The following is a 17506-nucleotide window of genomic DNA, read 5'->3' on the forward strand; positions in this document are numbered from 1 at the left end:
TCATTATCCTTTCAATGTTAAAGAATGGATTTTCAACGTTGTTGTGCCTGCTTGGATCATTTCTTTAAATATGAATACCCACACAATTGGCTTATAAACTCGTCGTAGTTTCTTACTTAATGTTAACATATTGTAAGAGTATTCAGTTTATCCCGTTTATGACATGTAAGATATTATCATTAAGAGTGACCCCTTTTTAGTCGTTAGTCTGTGAAGGTTAATTATTGTGAAAAGACGAAAATATGTTTAAATGTTACTTATTTTATTTGTTATTATAAACCAACAATGAAGCAATATACATTGTAGTTACATTTGCGACGCCATCCGTAGTAGTCTTAAGAAGTGTAAGTTACTGTAAGTTATGTTTAATAGTGTACGTATAAATTTTGATGTTGTCAGGCCTAAAGAAATGCAAAAAGAGATCCCTGTTCGTCTGCGCGTTCCCTTTTATACCCAGCTCTTTGATAATCTTCAGCAGCCACCGTAGCAGTACTTCGTCAGCTCCCGCCAATGAAAATGCTGCATTCGCCAATTTCCCTATTCTCAGCCAATCAAAAGGACGCGGTTAAAGTCTTCTACCTTGTGTCAGTCCGCGGTCCAAGAAATAGTTATAGGCCGAACATTAAAAATATTGCTAATTTCAACATCTAATATACGAAAACTGTTCTGCTATATTGATACTTCCATATATGATCATAGTGTAAATTAACCTTTCATGATTTGCTGTGTTACTTCGCAAATCTCATGAACCAATATTTCGTAAACAGACAAGTTCAGATGGCGCCACATATACATGTGATACAAAAGTTACTTTCCAATGGAATTATGACATTACCAATGAGATACGAATAGTGTAAGATATACTCTTTCACAAGTGACAATATATTTTATAGTGATATATATGCATGAAACCTTCTTCAATGGTTATTTACATGCAAATGTCATATATTTCCGCGACCTGTCAAAACTGTCAGAAACTTGGCACATAGATATCTATAGAAATCGTAGTAAATATGTAAGTATGGTTTAAGTTATTGTTTATCGTTGTTGCCAATCCATGTCAGGAAGCAGTCCCAGTCCCTCACATTATAATATTATTGAGCTCAGGGCTTTGATATATGAATGTGTTGTGACATCTGTAAAACTAATGATCTATCATGAACACACATAGTTTATGATGCTCATTTTTTTGAAAATATACTACATGCACTTTTGGAATATCAGACGTGTAAAATAGTTGGTGTAAGTCTGTATTTACGACGTAAGAGGGTACGTCCCCCTCCACATATTAACAAGGATTCTATCATGGGCCAATCAGCTCACACGTATTTTCAGTGCATCTGCCATTTACGGTTCTCCTGTTCAAACCAGCCAATTCAACAGTGCTCCTTTGTGGTGTAAGCCGTTTATGGGTTTTTTTTCAACGCTTATAACACAGTTGTCAACTCAACCTTATATAAAGACTTAATCCATCAGTACTTTCAGCACTTTGATTTTCTGGGTTTTATGAAAAAACTTGTAATGACAATGTCACAATCCTGTTTCCCAGATTTCGCTTAAACGGAAATTAAGTTGTTCAGCAGTTAGCCCGCCCATGGAATGATTTTCATCTTCATACGGATTCATTTACCACTTCCCGTGATTAACATGGAAAAGATAATACGAAAGATTACATGCCTTACAAATTAGGGATAACCATGTCAACATGTCAATCAAAGTCATTGCATCATTGCAAACGAAATAAAATATGAAACAAATTTAAAATATGCACATATTTATTTATAAGGTTTCTTTCTCAATGAAGCCAAATGTATGAAAATGTGCATAGCACAAAGATTTTAAAAACAATGGCAGTGTACGGACGCCCTGATAAAGGTTTTCCTAAACATCTTCAGGTAGCGTATATATTTACTTCATACATTGTACACATATATCGCGAAAACCGTCGGTACGACGCTTCTGAATGTGAAATTTGTATTCGGATAAATACGAGTCTAAATCATCGAGTTCATAACGGAAGGGTTGATATTTGAAGCTATTTTGTGTAACGAATTCGCAAAATTTGCAAGTCATTATCTATTTAAAGTGTTTTAAGCGGGAATGGCTCGTAGTTTTCGAACCTCTTCAATGATTCGTATTTTGTAACAAGAAGAATTTGTAAAGTATTTGACATTGGTGAGGGCAATTGTGGTAAAGGGAATTTCTGTACATGATTACCTTACCTATATCATATGTTTAATGATATGTTTTCAAGTAAAACTCAAAGACAAATTTTAAAAAAGTCATATTACTATCTTTTAAACAATATTAAAGAACTGAAGGACCATATTTTAGAGTCCAAGCTATGTGACGATCACCTGTGGTTCGGTACGTCTGACTGACAGTTTTCATGTTCAGATGCAATAAAGAAATGATGATTTAACGTTCGTCAATTTTTAAACACCGCTTTAAGGTGAGCATTATTTTTTAACCGTAAAACTTATCTCAAGTTGAATACCAAATCACTTTTGTTTACTATCCCAATGTCATATTCAGTAGAGTGTAGGTGTCGGAATGCGTACCGCAATAGCTTAAGCTTCATACACGTTTACCTCCCTTTGCAATATATTGCCAATTTCCACTGTATACCCATATCGCGCAATAATATTAAATGCTGAAATAATTATTTTAATGCTGAAATAAGCATTGGCAGGTTTTAATTGACATTACCAAATCTTTAAATCTGTCTTGCTATGCGACAACTAAGAAGTCGGTACCGGTTCGGTTCGGGAAATACACGTTACCACATAATCAACCAATCACAATATTATAACGAGTCAGCGCGTCGAACCGGACCAATCGGAACTCCTCGGCTAGTATCAAGATATGGCCTCGGATATAATACGGGTCGTAAGAAAATAGTCCATCATGGCCGACCAAGAAGATGTTCAAACAACCAAGAGATATGTTAGCCCAAAGACAGAATGAGGAGCGAACTTTTACCACTTATTTGTGTGTAATGTTATTTTTATACTTATTGTATTTTAATAAAATATAAAAAATAGTTTTAAAAGAGCCCTAATGAGAAACTAATTGGAAATGTCATTAATTCTTAGTGGGTGGGGTAAAGTCTTCTTTCATTTGACATATTCTAATATAGTAAATAACAATTTTGAAGCTCCAGTGATCAGTGGCAAAAATTAAGAAAACAAATACTCTATTTGATTTTTTTTAATAACAAATAAGTCTGAATCTGACTTAGATCGATAATAGGTTAGACTTTCTTTCTCAGTGTATTTATCTCATACATTTTATATCATTAACTTTAATTTTTTATAATTAAAATTTACATTCTTTTAACCAAGGATGTATGGTTTATATGTCCGTGAGTGTTGGTATCGAACAACTTAATGTAATGGCACAATTGAATGCCTCGGCCCTGTTCACTAATATAGTTCTCTAAATAAATTAGATCTTCATTCTATTGGTTTAACCAAATGAGTTTGAACGCATAAACCAGCACACATTTCTTTCAAGACTAAATTCTATGATATCCACCAGTGGTGATGATGCAGAAACATTGAAAAATGCTGACATTTTTACTGTGCCAATGAAATGCAGACATTTAAATTTTAATCTTATTGTCAATTTCAGATAAGAGTATGGTACCAGGGGTGCAGCTGACTCTGATTCCCGGCTTGTTCTAATGAAAAAACACAGATGAGGTAATGGTTGTGCTATTTTCGAAATTCAGACAATAATTTAACAGTCAAGAATCCTATTGGTTTAAGCCAAAAAGTTCCTGCATGTTTGTACAATTAACCAACAAGGATTGACAGTATTAAAATATCAACATTGTAGATGAATTTAAACATGATAACAATTTCATTTCATATTTTTTAATTTACTAGTAGTCCAGAGCTAAAAGCTGCTCTCTCACAGATTGACAGTTCTTCTTGGTCATTCTTCAAAAGCCCAAAGGAGTAATTAAATTAAATTTACACATATAATAAATTATATGGCTTAAAGGAATAGCAAACAAATATTTTCCAAACAATTGAAATCTATTCTATTATGTGTGACCTTATATGACTAGTTGAAGGATTTTTTACCAAATTTTCAAACTTGTATAATTATAAAAGACTGTGATCTGATATTATGTCAGCAATCTAATATCACTGGTTTCCATACATTTGCACAATAATTGCCAATTGGCTCGTTTAAAGACAAAAATAAAAAAGGTGTCAGAACAGTAAAACTGTGAGGATGCAGCTTTAAATTGGTGTTGCACTTAATGTTTTGTGAATACTTTTCTGTTGCTGTACAGACTTTTAAAATAATTGATCTGAAAATATAATTCCTATTACTATTGTATTTTCTGTTTTCTATTTCAGGCACTGGAATCCGAATGTAATCAAAAATGCCATTGTATGAGGATTGACCTGCAATGCATGGAAATTATCTAACACAACTGCAACGCCTACCTTGGAAAAATGAGTGCAAGATGGAAACGAAGCGTTCAGTGGAAAATCTTGTCATCTCAAATATTTGATGACTTACACATACTGATGTGAAGTTAAAGATAAAAGTCATCTGTTGGTCCGTGATTATTAAATAAATCCGAACATATATTTTAAAAGGGTAATATGGTAAAGGATTTATCTACGCTTAAAGTGGTTTTCCTTTATTATGGAGGGAAGATAACTACAAAAACAGAAACAGATAGCATCGGCAGACCAAATAAAGGAGAACTATTTTGTTCAGTTCAATTTTTAAAACTTCAGAAAATCTGTTAATAGGGCACATCCTTGCAAATGCCATATTGTAAACTGGGCTCTTTAAAATGTGAAAAGGTGAAAGTGGTCTAGAGGATCAGCCTCAAATTCAAGGTTGTGAGTTCAAGACCTCCAAGATACTTTCTCTTGACCTCAGGAAAAGGATGTCCATACTTGTTTCTACTTAGGCAACAGACTTAAGAGTGATTTTGTAAGCTTCCAGCTTGCATATAGCAATCTGATAAGGCATAAAATAAGATACTAACTGACTTGCAAACAGTTTTTCCATTTGTGTTGATTTATTTTTCAGTCTGTTGGAATGTTTATTAGAAGTGATGCACATTGCTTACTGCAACCAATATTTATTTTCTTTATTAAGTTAAATTTAATGAACACATAACATGACTTGTGATTTTACAGATGCATGTTTATTTTGTTGATTGTATGAGTTTATTTTCTCAAATGATGTAATAAAAGTTATTCTGAATGACTGTCCTTTTTTGTTTGAGTAAATCGGTTGAGTATCTTATCAGTTACTCTTTTGGTGTTGTTGTTTTTAATAAAAAATGACAATTTACTCAATGATATTGAGACTAATAATTATAGATTAAGACAAAGATAATGTGTAAGGAAACTTCTAATGAGTGGGTTTTATCCACAGCCTAGGAGGTAAAGTGAAGCATGATCTGCCTTGAACAAATACAATTTTAAGACAAGTACTGTCAACTTAGTGCACCAGTCAATTGTACCCCCCCCCCCCCCCCCCCAGGTTTAGGGGAATACTGGGGTTAACCCGGGGAAATGGGCCGTGTTTTACCTATCAGGTGGCCCTGCAGTGCTGGGTGAATGCGGTGGTTTTATCTTCGCTTAAAATATGGAGGGGAATGGACCTTACCTAGAGTCCCTGGGGTGTGGGGGCATTTGGCAGGGATTTTGCCATTGGATCGTCCGCGCAGGGTGGGGATTTTAGCCGGGGTTGGCTGTACTAAAAGTCAAAGTCCCCACTATTCCCCAGACCTGGGGGGGGGGGGGGCGTGGTTACAATTGTCTGGTGCATATCCACATGAACGTTGTACTAGTTACTCTAACACTTGAGCTTACTGCGTGGATAGTCACCGCCCCACCCCTATCCCACAGAACTGTTTACACAAAAAAAATCTGCAGCCCAAACCCAATAATGCTGAAGTAAAGGCATGCATAGATTTCAGCTGGTAAAGCTGACTGGGTGCCAAGCTCACACCCATCCTACCACAACCCACAAAACTCTGCACAATGCAATCAATGATTTTACAGAATAGTAATGTTGTTTTAATGGCAAGGCATGGTGTGAAAAATAACACGGCAAAGTATGAATTAAAACTTACTTTTCATAGGGTACTCCTATAACTGTTGAGAAAATGTTGACATTTAGTCCATGCATGCATTTAATCCGATGTAATGATTCATGCATGCCATGAACCGTATGATCATTTCTGACTGTCAAGTACATTTTCTGTGTGCTCACGATTTTTCTTGAGGAAAAAGAGTGCTTCAACTATAAGGAAACATCTAAATATTCATAAAACGAACATTCTTTGAGGTTACAATAAATATTTTCTCTTAAACAAGCACATTTAATTTAACACAATCCATTTCCTTGTTGTTACAATGGGTCTTCTTTACGCGGATTGAAACGGTGTTAATCGCCGGCAGCCGCATCGCACTTTCGTATATCCTTACTACTATTTACGAGGTCTATCTCGAAGCTTGCCGGAGATGGCCGAGTTGTTACGATTGGAACCGGACAAGCCGTTGGCTTGTGATTGGATTGTGTATTCAAATTGAGGGTTTTGGGTGCGCGTTTGCCAAATTAACAAAGTCTTTATACTTATGGTAAAGCATGATGAACATGATTATTTCTTCCTTTTAACCTTTCACGCCATTAATGTAAATTTGAACACGAATTCTTCTTTTACAAAAATAAACAATATATACAGTATGACCACAACAGACCATTGTCCGGCTAGTGGAACAATGGATTAATCAGAAATTTGTTTTGATTGCTTAAACATGAATTTGAGTGTACGTCAGTAACCCGTTGGAATCTCATATCTAGACATATATAGGAATCATTTTTCATTGCTATATTATTGCAAAATGTTTGAAGAAAATATTGTTTAATTTATGTAAAACACATGTTTACTAAAATGTGATATTGATATTTAAAAATTCTGTTAAAGTCAGTATGACTATATATATTATTTAACGCATTTTCGTATGGTATTATGTGTTTCCACGTTTGTCTAGTTTAGTTCAGGTCAGGTCTAGTTACTGGACCACTTTACCAGCACCAAACAAGTTTAAGTCGAAACCTGAGCAGTTACAAATACGATATGAAATATCATTGGTTCATAAATCATTAAATTATAAGGCAATAGTTTATTTTATAAGATATTAACGATCGAACAATCTAAAGAAAATAATAGTGTATTGATTTATTTATGTGGAAACAAATATCATCAGTAAATTTATTCAGAACATGAAACATACTTTATATGTATATCATTCATATGAAACATGATCCCGAGTAGTTAAAAAAGCGGCATTGGATGGGATGCATGTTCATACATCGTAATATTTCGTATGCAAAAATTGTTTATTTACGTAAAAGAAAGCAATCTCTATACTAAAGGACTGGCGTATGACTTGACCGGCTGAGACATCATCAAGATTTTAGTTCGAAGTTGCCACAATTCCAGTCGCAACTACATATCAGAAGTATTTAAAAACTGTTCTAGTAAGGTACAAGGAAATACGCGAAACTGTAGCTCTTTTTCAACAGACCAGTGCCTGGTGTAAAGTGGCTGCCTAATGTAAAGTACCGACACATGTGAAGCAGTTTTCCTTAATTTTAATAAAACTGAGCAAATGTCAAGGTATCATTTAATTGCAAGTGTCAGGCAAGTAAGCTGCTGGTATCAATTGTTAACGTTCTTTCGGTATGACGCGTTGGGGGATCATGAATCTTCGACCTTCAGCAGTCGAAGAGGTACTGAGCTATCGGGGTGGTAACAGACGCCAACACAAGAATGGCCAAGCCTGTGTATTTAATGATTTATCCCACTAATACAAATTAAGGCGGAGAAAATATTTTTGAGTTTTTTCTTAACGATTTCCTTTCCACAGCTATTTGATTTTTGCATGCAGCCCCATGTAGTGATCCTTTACCAAGATTATTCGAAGTATTGCCCTGTGGTCAAAAGCGACCTTGCCCCAGGGTGTCAGGATGTTTATATATAATTCAGTATTATCTTTAAATCTACTTTTCTGAAACAGCAAATCCCTGACCTATGATATTTCGTGTATACTCTCATGAAGATGCCATTTACCAAGATTGTTCAAGTTATGTTCCTGGGATTGAATCATGCCTCGCTCCCAATATATATATGCGAAAAACTACCTGTAGAAACAAGTTCAGTAGCAAAAAGTTTAAACATAAACCGGTTTAATGGCACTGGGTTAACACCAAAGACATAGAACATAAAAACAAAAATCACAACAAGAAACATGGAAGAACAGCACAAAACTCCTCAAACAGCACATGTCCAAGGTTCTATATACACTTACATAGTAAAAGCTTTGAAAATCTTTTTTTCTGAAACCGAAATACTTTTGATAATAGAATGTACATTTAGACTCATGAAATGGCTATTTACCAAGATTTTTCAAATCAAGTCCAAAGGGGTCTTTGTTTTTTTAATGTTTAAATAGCAAAAAAACTAAACAACTCGTCGTAGTGTCTTACTAAATGTAAACATATTATTGAGCTCAGTGCTTTGATATATGAATGTGTTGTGAGATCTGTAAAACTAATTAACTATCAATAACAAACATAATTTATAATGCTCATTTTTTTTAAAGATATACTACTTGTACTTTGGGAATATCAGACGTGTAAAATAATGGTATAAGTCTGTATTTACGACGTAAGAGGGTACATCCCCCTCCACATATTAACAAGGATTTTAGCATTGGCCATGCACCCCACACGCATTTTCGGTGCTTCTGCCGTTTACGGTTCTCCTGTTCGAACCACCCCCATTCGACAGTGATCCTTTGTGGTGTGAGTCATTTATGGGGGTTTTCAATGCCTATCACACAGTTGTCAACTAACCCCTAAATAAAGATCTTATTCATCAGTGCATTCAGCACTTTGATTTTCTATATGTCAGAAAACCGGTACAATTATGTGTTGTTGCATTTTACCACAGGCATCTGAATCATTGTTTGTCACTAAAATGTTGTTTAAACCCATTTTGGGTCCAAACAATGAGATAAACAACACATCTGAAGATATTTAGTGTCTTTGATATACAAAAAAGAAACAAGGTATGTAACTCAAACTTACCCGATTTCACGGTAGAGTCCAGTTTTATGCAAATTTCTTAACCAACATAAAACAATCCATTTTTAAATAAGTGACATGGAAAGAAGAGTCAATTACCTTTAAAATGGTGTGCGATATGTTGGTATAACTATATTGTCTTAAGACAAACAAGCATAATTCAATGTCCAATCCTCGTGTTTTTCTTTAGTCGGAAAGAGTACAGCAAATTCAGATCGTCAATTTTCCCCGTGTAAACAGTGCTAAAAACAGACCTATTGAAGTTATTTTATGCTTCAGTGTACAGATAAATTAATTAATTAAGTTTGAGTTACATACCTTGTTTCTTTTTTGTATATCAAAGACACTAAATATCTTCAGATGTGTTGTTTATCTCATTGTATGTACCCAAAATGGTTTTAAACAACATTTTAGTGACAAACAATGATTCAGATGCCTGTGCATTTTACTTTGTCATTTCTAAACGCATTTTAAAAGGTGCAAACGTAATCTATCAAGTTGAACTCATTTTTTTTTTTTGGGGGGGGGGGGGACTTATGTTTACTAAAACGATTGTGTTGCTATTTCAATTGATATGAGTGAAAATCATTTGCTAGTTTACTATAGTCAAACTAACAATGCAATATGCTTCGTGGTAATTGCTAAAAAGGTCCACTTTAAGCAATTCACCTTGTTCCATTTCAATTGATTCATGGCCGTTAAGTCGATCACCCGCTTCATTGTGAGTAGGAAGAATTTTCCAATATAGCCGGTTTCAACAAGTTAGATGCTTAGCCGGTTTCAACCTGTTTTTGGCATAGGCGAACGAGCGTTGTATTTCCTATTCCTATCACACAAGATTTATATGAAGAGGAAGATCTCGAATTTCAGTGCAAGCTTGCTTAAAAGATACTTGGAACGACCTTCCTACGTCGATATCAATCCTAAGCTATCTGATGTTCTGAAATCCATTTTCTTGGTTTTCTCTGAAGTGATCGTGAGCATTACTGTATATCTTAAACACTCGTTCGGAGAAGGAAGTTAACAACTGTTGTGCTGAAATCATATGTTAATTGAAAGTGATGACATTGAACATAATAATTCACAAACACTGAGGCTTTTTGTTCATACGTACAGTTGAAGTAGTACCCAGAACACAATGACGGATTTATGGGATACAGACAAAGGTTAGTAATGAACCTGTACCTAGGTCACATAGGTGAGAAGCAAATGTGTTAGCCACTGCACTAACTTTGCAACCAAAATCGTAGTTCGTATCTTGTAGCCAGATATGTTTTGTTTAGTTTGTCAACGTTTTATGTTGAAGCTACTCATGTTATGATGAATAAAATTACTAGTGTAAGGTTATGATCGGAAATCCGTAACGCCGATGTCCGCTTATAATACGTTGTAAGTTCGACGGTAATGGTGTGAGTATGTTGTTATTGTCTATCTTTTGCGCATTGAATAGACAAATGTTTAAAAATTATGCCAATTAAAAAGACAAAAGTGCGACGGTAAATGATTATGTTACGTTAACAATGTATGCTTCCTTTCAGCAATGTCAGTTGAAGCCCCGCTGCCAGAAAATCCAATTGAATATATTGCAAAGACAGTATTTACTCAACTGAATTTAAGAATGGATAGTCAGCCGCATCCATGGTCAGAACAGACCAGCCAAGGAAGTACATCCGATGCTGAAAGCTATTGCAGTGAAACACCACTTCTGGAGAAAGCTGAACAGACACACACTGTTGAACACGGGCAAAATATGCAAGAAACGACACAAAAGCCCACAGTTGATACCTGTACAATCAATGCGTTTGATCAAAACTCTTGCTCGGTTGATGCAGATTTACTTGATATTGCAGGCTCGGCTTTGACTTTGAATTTTACAGACGTCAATGAGATTGTTCAAATGGCAGTCGTTCCACCACCGCAGATATACGGAAGCGGTTGGGAGTTTGGAAGTATGTGCAGTATCAACCTGCATTCGGTTCAAGACGGTGGGGTTCGCAGTACATGTAACACGTTGGCAAAACACGATGATATTCAGGGTCTCCAAGAACGGCTGCTATCAAGAATATTTGCTGAAAAAATATCCAAATCCGAGTTTGGTTCTGGTTTTATAGGTAAGGAGTTGAATGTCCAATCGCTTGAAAAACTTCAATCTATCAGCAAATACGACTCTCCTCAAAAGACAAGAAGTATGAGAAATGTGATCATAGTGTGCGTAAGTAATATGTTTTTGTACTCGACTGTTTTTGGACTAAGAAATTTGCAAAGTAGCATCAATACCGAGGCCGGTGTTGGGGTTCTGTCGCTTGCTGTTTTCTTTTCAACGTTCATGATCGGGAGTTTTGTCACTCCGTTTATCGTCCGAAGGTTTCCCCCAAGGACCTGTCTTTGCTGGAGTGCGTGTGCATATGTCTTCAATATTGTTGCAAACTACTACCCCAAAGTGTACACACTAGTTCCAAGCGCTGCTCTTCATGGATTTGCTGCCGCTGTGTTCTTAAACGCTATTAGCACTTACATTACCGAGGTTGGATTATTTGAAGCCACAATGAAAAGGAAGTCGCTTGAGACTTATATAAGTCGCTATTTTGGCATACTTTCTCTCAGCACCCAGTTTGCAATGGTCGTCGGAAATCTGGTATCCTCCCTTATATTTATGAGTGCTGGAACAAAAATGGAACTGCACAAACAGTTCTACAATGGGAACCAAACCAGTGCAAGTTATCTAGTGGACATTTACCAAGATGGAAACGCTACTTTCAAAACAAATAACACTGACGTTGTGGTGGCAGTTCCAGCCACATGTGGTAGTAGATGCTTGATAGAGAGTGACGTCACCGAACATCCCGCGTTTGACAATCGGGATATGCTTTTCCTTATAGGAACGTATACTGCATGTGGGATCATTTCCATTCTTGTTATATACTGTTTGTTAGACAAGGTACCAGACTTTAGCCCGAAAACGTTTACTTGCCGTGACCTTGGAAAAGGATGCGTGGAATATTTCCAGATTCTCATTGACAGGAAATTTGGCCTCGCCGTACCGCTGTGTCTTTATACTGTCCTGAGCAGTGGCTTTGTCGTCGCCGACATATTGCAGGTATATGTATGCGCTTTACCTTCTTAGTAAAGATTTATTCTAAAGGCATGACTTTGAAATAACTTACAAAAAAAACCTCGTCATTTCAAATGTTAACATGATCAAGAAGGGTGCTCAATACTTGACATTGGTCTTAAAATATCAGTATGGTCATTTATATCGCTATGTTTTAGAGCTACATCACCTGTCCGCTCGGTGTTCAGATGGTCGGCTATTCCATGATCTGTTATGGGGTGTGCGGGTCGCTGAGTTCTGTTGCAGTTGCCAAGGTTACACGTCTGACCGGAAGAATGCCAATTGTTCTCTTAGGTAGTTCATCTAGATTATAACTTTTTGTACTACCATATTTACTGATTACAACGATTGAATGTAATGGACTAAACTAAAGTGTTTTTTTCACCATAGATTATTCGTGTTTCTCTTACATTTACCATCTAAGGGGGCTCGATTCAGCCACCTTCATAGTACTTTACAATACTGAGTAAAATAAAATGGAAACTCCTGGGATTTTGTCTCCCAGTTATTGTGCTAATTCTCAACTTCTGTTTCAGTGGTTTAGTTTACTTTATAGTGAACCATTCCACGGATGTCACCTGGAACTGTTTCCGCGCCAAATGAAAAGTGGGATGTAACATCTTCTTGTTAATTAGGAGGTAAAATAATCTTTAAAAAAACAGAATGAGGAATTCTTAAAGATTGTTTAACTGTGAATTAAGGCTAATTTAAAGCAAATATTATTTGCCTTATCCAAGGTAAGTAAATTCGGTTATTTACCGAACTACAATGATTGGTAGATAGCGTTTTCCTCCTGCGTCTACGGGGAATAAGGGGTATCGTCAAAATCGAAATAGATCATAGACCAATAAAAAACTAATAATCAATTCATCAAAAATGATAAGGTCATTTCATTCAACAAGAGCATTTTTCAACCTGATGCCATCAGCAAAGTATTGTCCTTTTTGAACTTCAGAATGTATTGTTCATTGGTTTTGATGTACTGCTCATCAAAGTTAACTCGATATAATTATTGTTCACCAGGCCGGACAAACAGATTTCCTCTGGGTACTCCGGTTTCCATTACAAGACAAGAGCACAGTCTCGCGTATATTTATTCATATTTTAATAAATTCAATTAAGAAATCGCCACAATGCAAAAGTGAGTGTGAAGTACAAATTATAGTCTGGTTGCATGTCTTCAATCGTTCTCAAACATTGTTTTCATTCGTTCAAATATATTTAATTGTTTTTAACAGCTTTTCAAATTTACAATCAGCAAATCTGTGATTGTCTTCGTTAAATTAGCTCACCTCCTTATGTTGCGAAGGAATTATGTTTATCTCTTGGAAATGACTGAACCTCAAAACTAAATACAAATGAAACTTTAAAAACAAACTTCCAATCCCAATTTGTTATAATAATGGAAGATCATATGCTATGGCAAGTTTCTTAAAACTCAAGTGTTAAGATACCAGATCACAAGTTCAACTAGTTCTCTATAGCGCCTATGTCAAGGTTTAGTAGACACAAACTTGTTTACAGAACAGCGTCTCGCAACTTTTGGAATGCAAGGTCAAATCATTACGAGTCGAATAGGACAGGTAAGACGAGAGTGAGTAAGCTAATATGATATAAAATAATAATCGGCATCAGGTATGTAAGGGCGCTCAAGAAAACTTCTGTACTTTCAGCTGCCGCCTTAAACTTGGCCTGTCTCATCGGCATGATGTACTGGGAACCGACTGAGGTGGACCAGCCGTGGCTTTTGGCGTTGTTGGGTGTCTGGGGGTTCGCCGATGGCATATGGCAGTCACAGACTAACAGTATGCACCATTGATTTATTTCAATACTATTAACCCAATACTACTAGTATAATGTATAAAGAAAGGGCTTGAATTTCATTTGTTAACGTGTGATGAAATAGAAACAGTGGTAATAAAACATTGCCATTTGATTTATTTGCAGTTGATTAATCATCTTCAGAGTAAGCAATGTTTGAGTCTTTCTCTGGTTATTTTTCATTTGCCACATTTTTGTTCCTTTTCATTAGGCCTCATTTCGACAGTCTTCGCTGACCGCTATGAAGAGGCGTTTGGAAGTTGTAGGGTTCTGCAAGGAGTGGCTGGAATAGCCGTTTTCCTCATGTCTAGCTCGCTTTGTATGACGTCCAAGATACTCTTCATCGTCGGCTCATGCGTAGTCACAACAACCTGCTATATTGTGCTTGAAATAGCTGAAATGAAATCCATGAAACTAGCAATGTCTACTTTACAAGTCGAAGTTAACTGATTGATAGTCTTAACCGATGATTAACTTTAAAGCATTCTGTTTCTTTCCCAGTTTTATTCAGTAAAGGTTTCATTGTACCTCATCTGTATAATCATCTCAAATAATTATACATGTGAAAATGTAGATATACTGCTTCTTTTTGAAGTGTGTTTTAAGTTGTTGTTTTTTAAATATTCATATTTACAAGACCTTTTGAGTCTTACATCAGGCTTTATGTGCCTCATTTTAACCTCGATGAGTTGTTCGTACATGTATATTTTGTTTATGATTTGTCAATGTTTTGTATAATGTTATAACGATATCAAATTCGACGTTCTGCTGCTTAGAATTCGGATCAATCTAATTCATTTATTTTAGTACTGCTTTGTACAGTGTTACAAGACGTTGATCGATCGTCCGATATTGGGGTTTCTATATAGTTGAAAGAATACAGAACTGGTTTGTTCTGGATCCATTGAGATTGGCAGATGATATTTTAGCGTTCAGCCTTTCCTGGTTATCATGACAAAAACATTTACACTTTGTTTAAAAGTTATAGCGTCTTAATAGACCGTTTTACCTCAAATTATAACCTTGACAATTATTTGGCCTGTATCTCGCAAGTCATATCTGCACTTTAAGTGCATATATTTATGTTGTTGCTTTTTTCATTCCATACGTCACATGACAATGGCAAACAAACAACTATATGTAAAAACAAATATTGACATTTTTATGCGTGTTTTAAATGCTCATCATATCATTGCGAACATTTAACCATCGAGTTATAGCATACCAGAAATAATTACTTGTGGTTTATGTTTTAAAACATTAACCATTGGTTTATAACCAAAGGTTTGTTGATATGTCATGCATACATGTTGTAATCAATCTTAACTTCATTGATTCAATAAATGCAGATTTAGTGTATTTGTTTTATTTTCTTCTTGGACGCTTTGAGTTATTCATTTAGGCCAAACAATTAATTTGGTGCCGATATAACTTCCAAAAACGGTAAACGGTCGGGATCTTTTTCTTCCTTTTTTTGAGTAATTTAAAGTTGTTTCTAAATATCATTTTTTTACACTGGAATCGTGACGAACAGACCGGATATTAATGATGGGCCCAGGATTTGGAGGCAAACGACCAAAATTCAAACATATTTATTGATGAACCAAAGCATACACATTTTCTTGTAACATGATATATTAAATCAACATGTTTGATAACATGACATAAGAACACTTTAAACGAGAGAAAAATAAATAGATGGAGTATAAATGTGTAAAAATAATAAAAACAATAATAAAGTATTTTCTTTCATGCTTTACGAGGAAATATGGGGTTTAACAGTGAAATAACAACGGTGAAAATATCAATTTGATATTTTCACTGCAAAATAAGGAGTGAAAATATCAACTTTCAGAACTACTTTTAAATTCCTTTGTAGTAACTTACCTTGATCAAAACAGAACACTGGACTTTGAACCAGTAAATGTTGTCAACAAAATGTTTTAAAATTAAAGAAATGTTTTATAAATTTGAATAGATATATATTTGGAAATTAACAACTTACCGTTTATTACCGGTTATCCCGTTTTTCAAACATTTTCCTGATCTTTGAAACGGAATGTTCGAACGTTTGCTTTCATACCAAACAAATTACAGACAAAAACAACTGTTCGAACATAAATAGTATTTTATATCATCGTTCAAATGTATTTTGAACTGTTTGCCGTTGTAGTACGTAAAATGAGCTTCCTGGAAAATTCACACAACAATTTACAGATAATCCGATATTTTTTACCCCACCCACACCTCAAAATTTGTCAACAAACTAGCGTGGCATTCAGTCTTTATCTGGGAAACAAACCTGTTTTCAAGTGAAACAGACTGCTCTCTGACAGTAAGATGACTGAATATTAATTTACTATGAAACACATGCAGTCTTAAACTAAGAAGAATGTTTCAAATCCAATGAGTATCCGCATTTGTTTTGCTAACACATTTGACCTTTCAAATTTTCATTCATTAAATAGCGGCGTAGTAATTTGGTTATTTGGTTATGTATTCATGCCCAACTTGAAATAAAAGTGTTTTCATTATTTTTGGAACATGCGTGCACTTATAAAACTTCATTGTTTACTGTTCATAAAAGCTTTGCACTAAAAAACTAGCGAATAATAAGTTATAAGAATGAATAGCAGAAAACTATTTCTCAGCAAACTGAAAATAGAAAAGTTGACAGCTATAATTTGGCATGAGGGGCGCCCCACGGGTAGCGGCGTAAAAACCACCCTTTTCAAAAAGGCGATAATTCAGAAAAAAAATAAAAACTTAATAAAATTCCGAAAATAAGCATAAAAGAAACAGAAAATTTGTTTATTTCAGTGTAAGATCGTTTTTAATTTCACTCGTGATCACAGAAAAACTACGTCTTCACTCGTGGCTTCGCCACTCGTGAAAATATGTTTTTCTATGACACTCGTGAAATAAAATACGATCTTACACTGAAATATACAAATATCCTCTATTTATTGTTTCAAATAACCATAAAATAAATGCATTTTACACATACCATGTATGCATATAATAAAAGTTACAAAGACAAGATGATGAATGACTGGTATGTTGTACATACAAAAAAAGCATGTATATGTATTGTTAGTTACAATATATTGTTGATGATATTCGAAACGCATAACAAATGCTTCATGACTATATGTACATACAAATCTTTATTGCATCCATTGCATGAAAACCAAATTGATCATCACTAATACCATTATTATTTTCGGCCTAAAAAAAGACTCGTTTATTAATGATACCAGTAAATATCTTTATAATTGACTTGCGAGCTATTGAATATGATCTGAAAGTCAACGGTTCTGAAATTAACTATAAAAGGCGTTTTGCATGTTATAATTACACATCTGTATCACATATTTTATTGCTTAGATCTGTAAGATTACATAAGATCATGTATAGCCGAGTCTTGGTAATCCG

The 17506-nt window shown here is 35.1% G+C and overlaps 1 protein-coding gene and 1 long non-coding RNA gene across 2 annotated transcripts; both read left to right on the forward strand.

Moving 5' to 3' along the window:
• Nucleotides 1–2900: 2900 nt before the first annotated feature.
• LOC128242229 (uncharacterized) lies at nt 2901–5147 on the forward strand. The gene is made up of 3 exons (XR_008262559.1): nt 2901–2995; nt 3634–3704; nt 4374–5147. It is a non-coding gene; the product is annotated as an uncharacterized LOC128242229 (long non-coding RNA).
• A 4834-nt stretch (nt 5148–9981) lies between these two features.
• On the forward strand, nt 9982–15406 carry LOC128244013 (protein unc-93 homolog A-like). The gene is made up of 6 exons (XM_052962031.1): nt 9982–10304; nt 10677–12235; nt 12409–12544; nt 12787–12793; nt 13877–14055; nt 14283–15406. Exons 1-6 carry the CDS (start codon nt 10277–10279, stop codon nt 14519–14521), a joined length of 2148 nt encoding a protein of 715 aa, XP_052817991.1. The 5' UTR covers nt 9982–10276; the 3' UTR covers nt 14522–15406.
• The last annotated feature ends 2100 nt before the right edge of the window (nt 15407–17506 follow it).

The sequence above is a fragment of the Mya arenaria genome, chromosome 8 (assembly GCF_026914265.1).
Source record: "Mya arenaria isolate MELC-2E11 chromosome 8, ASM2691426v1".
NCBI classification, from domain to species: domain Eukaryota; kingdom Metazoa; phylum Mollusca; class Bivalvia; order Myida; family Myidae; genus Mya; species Mya arenaria.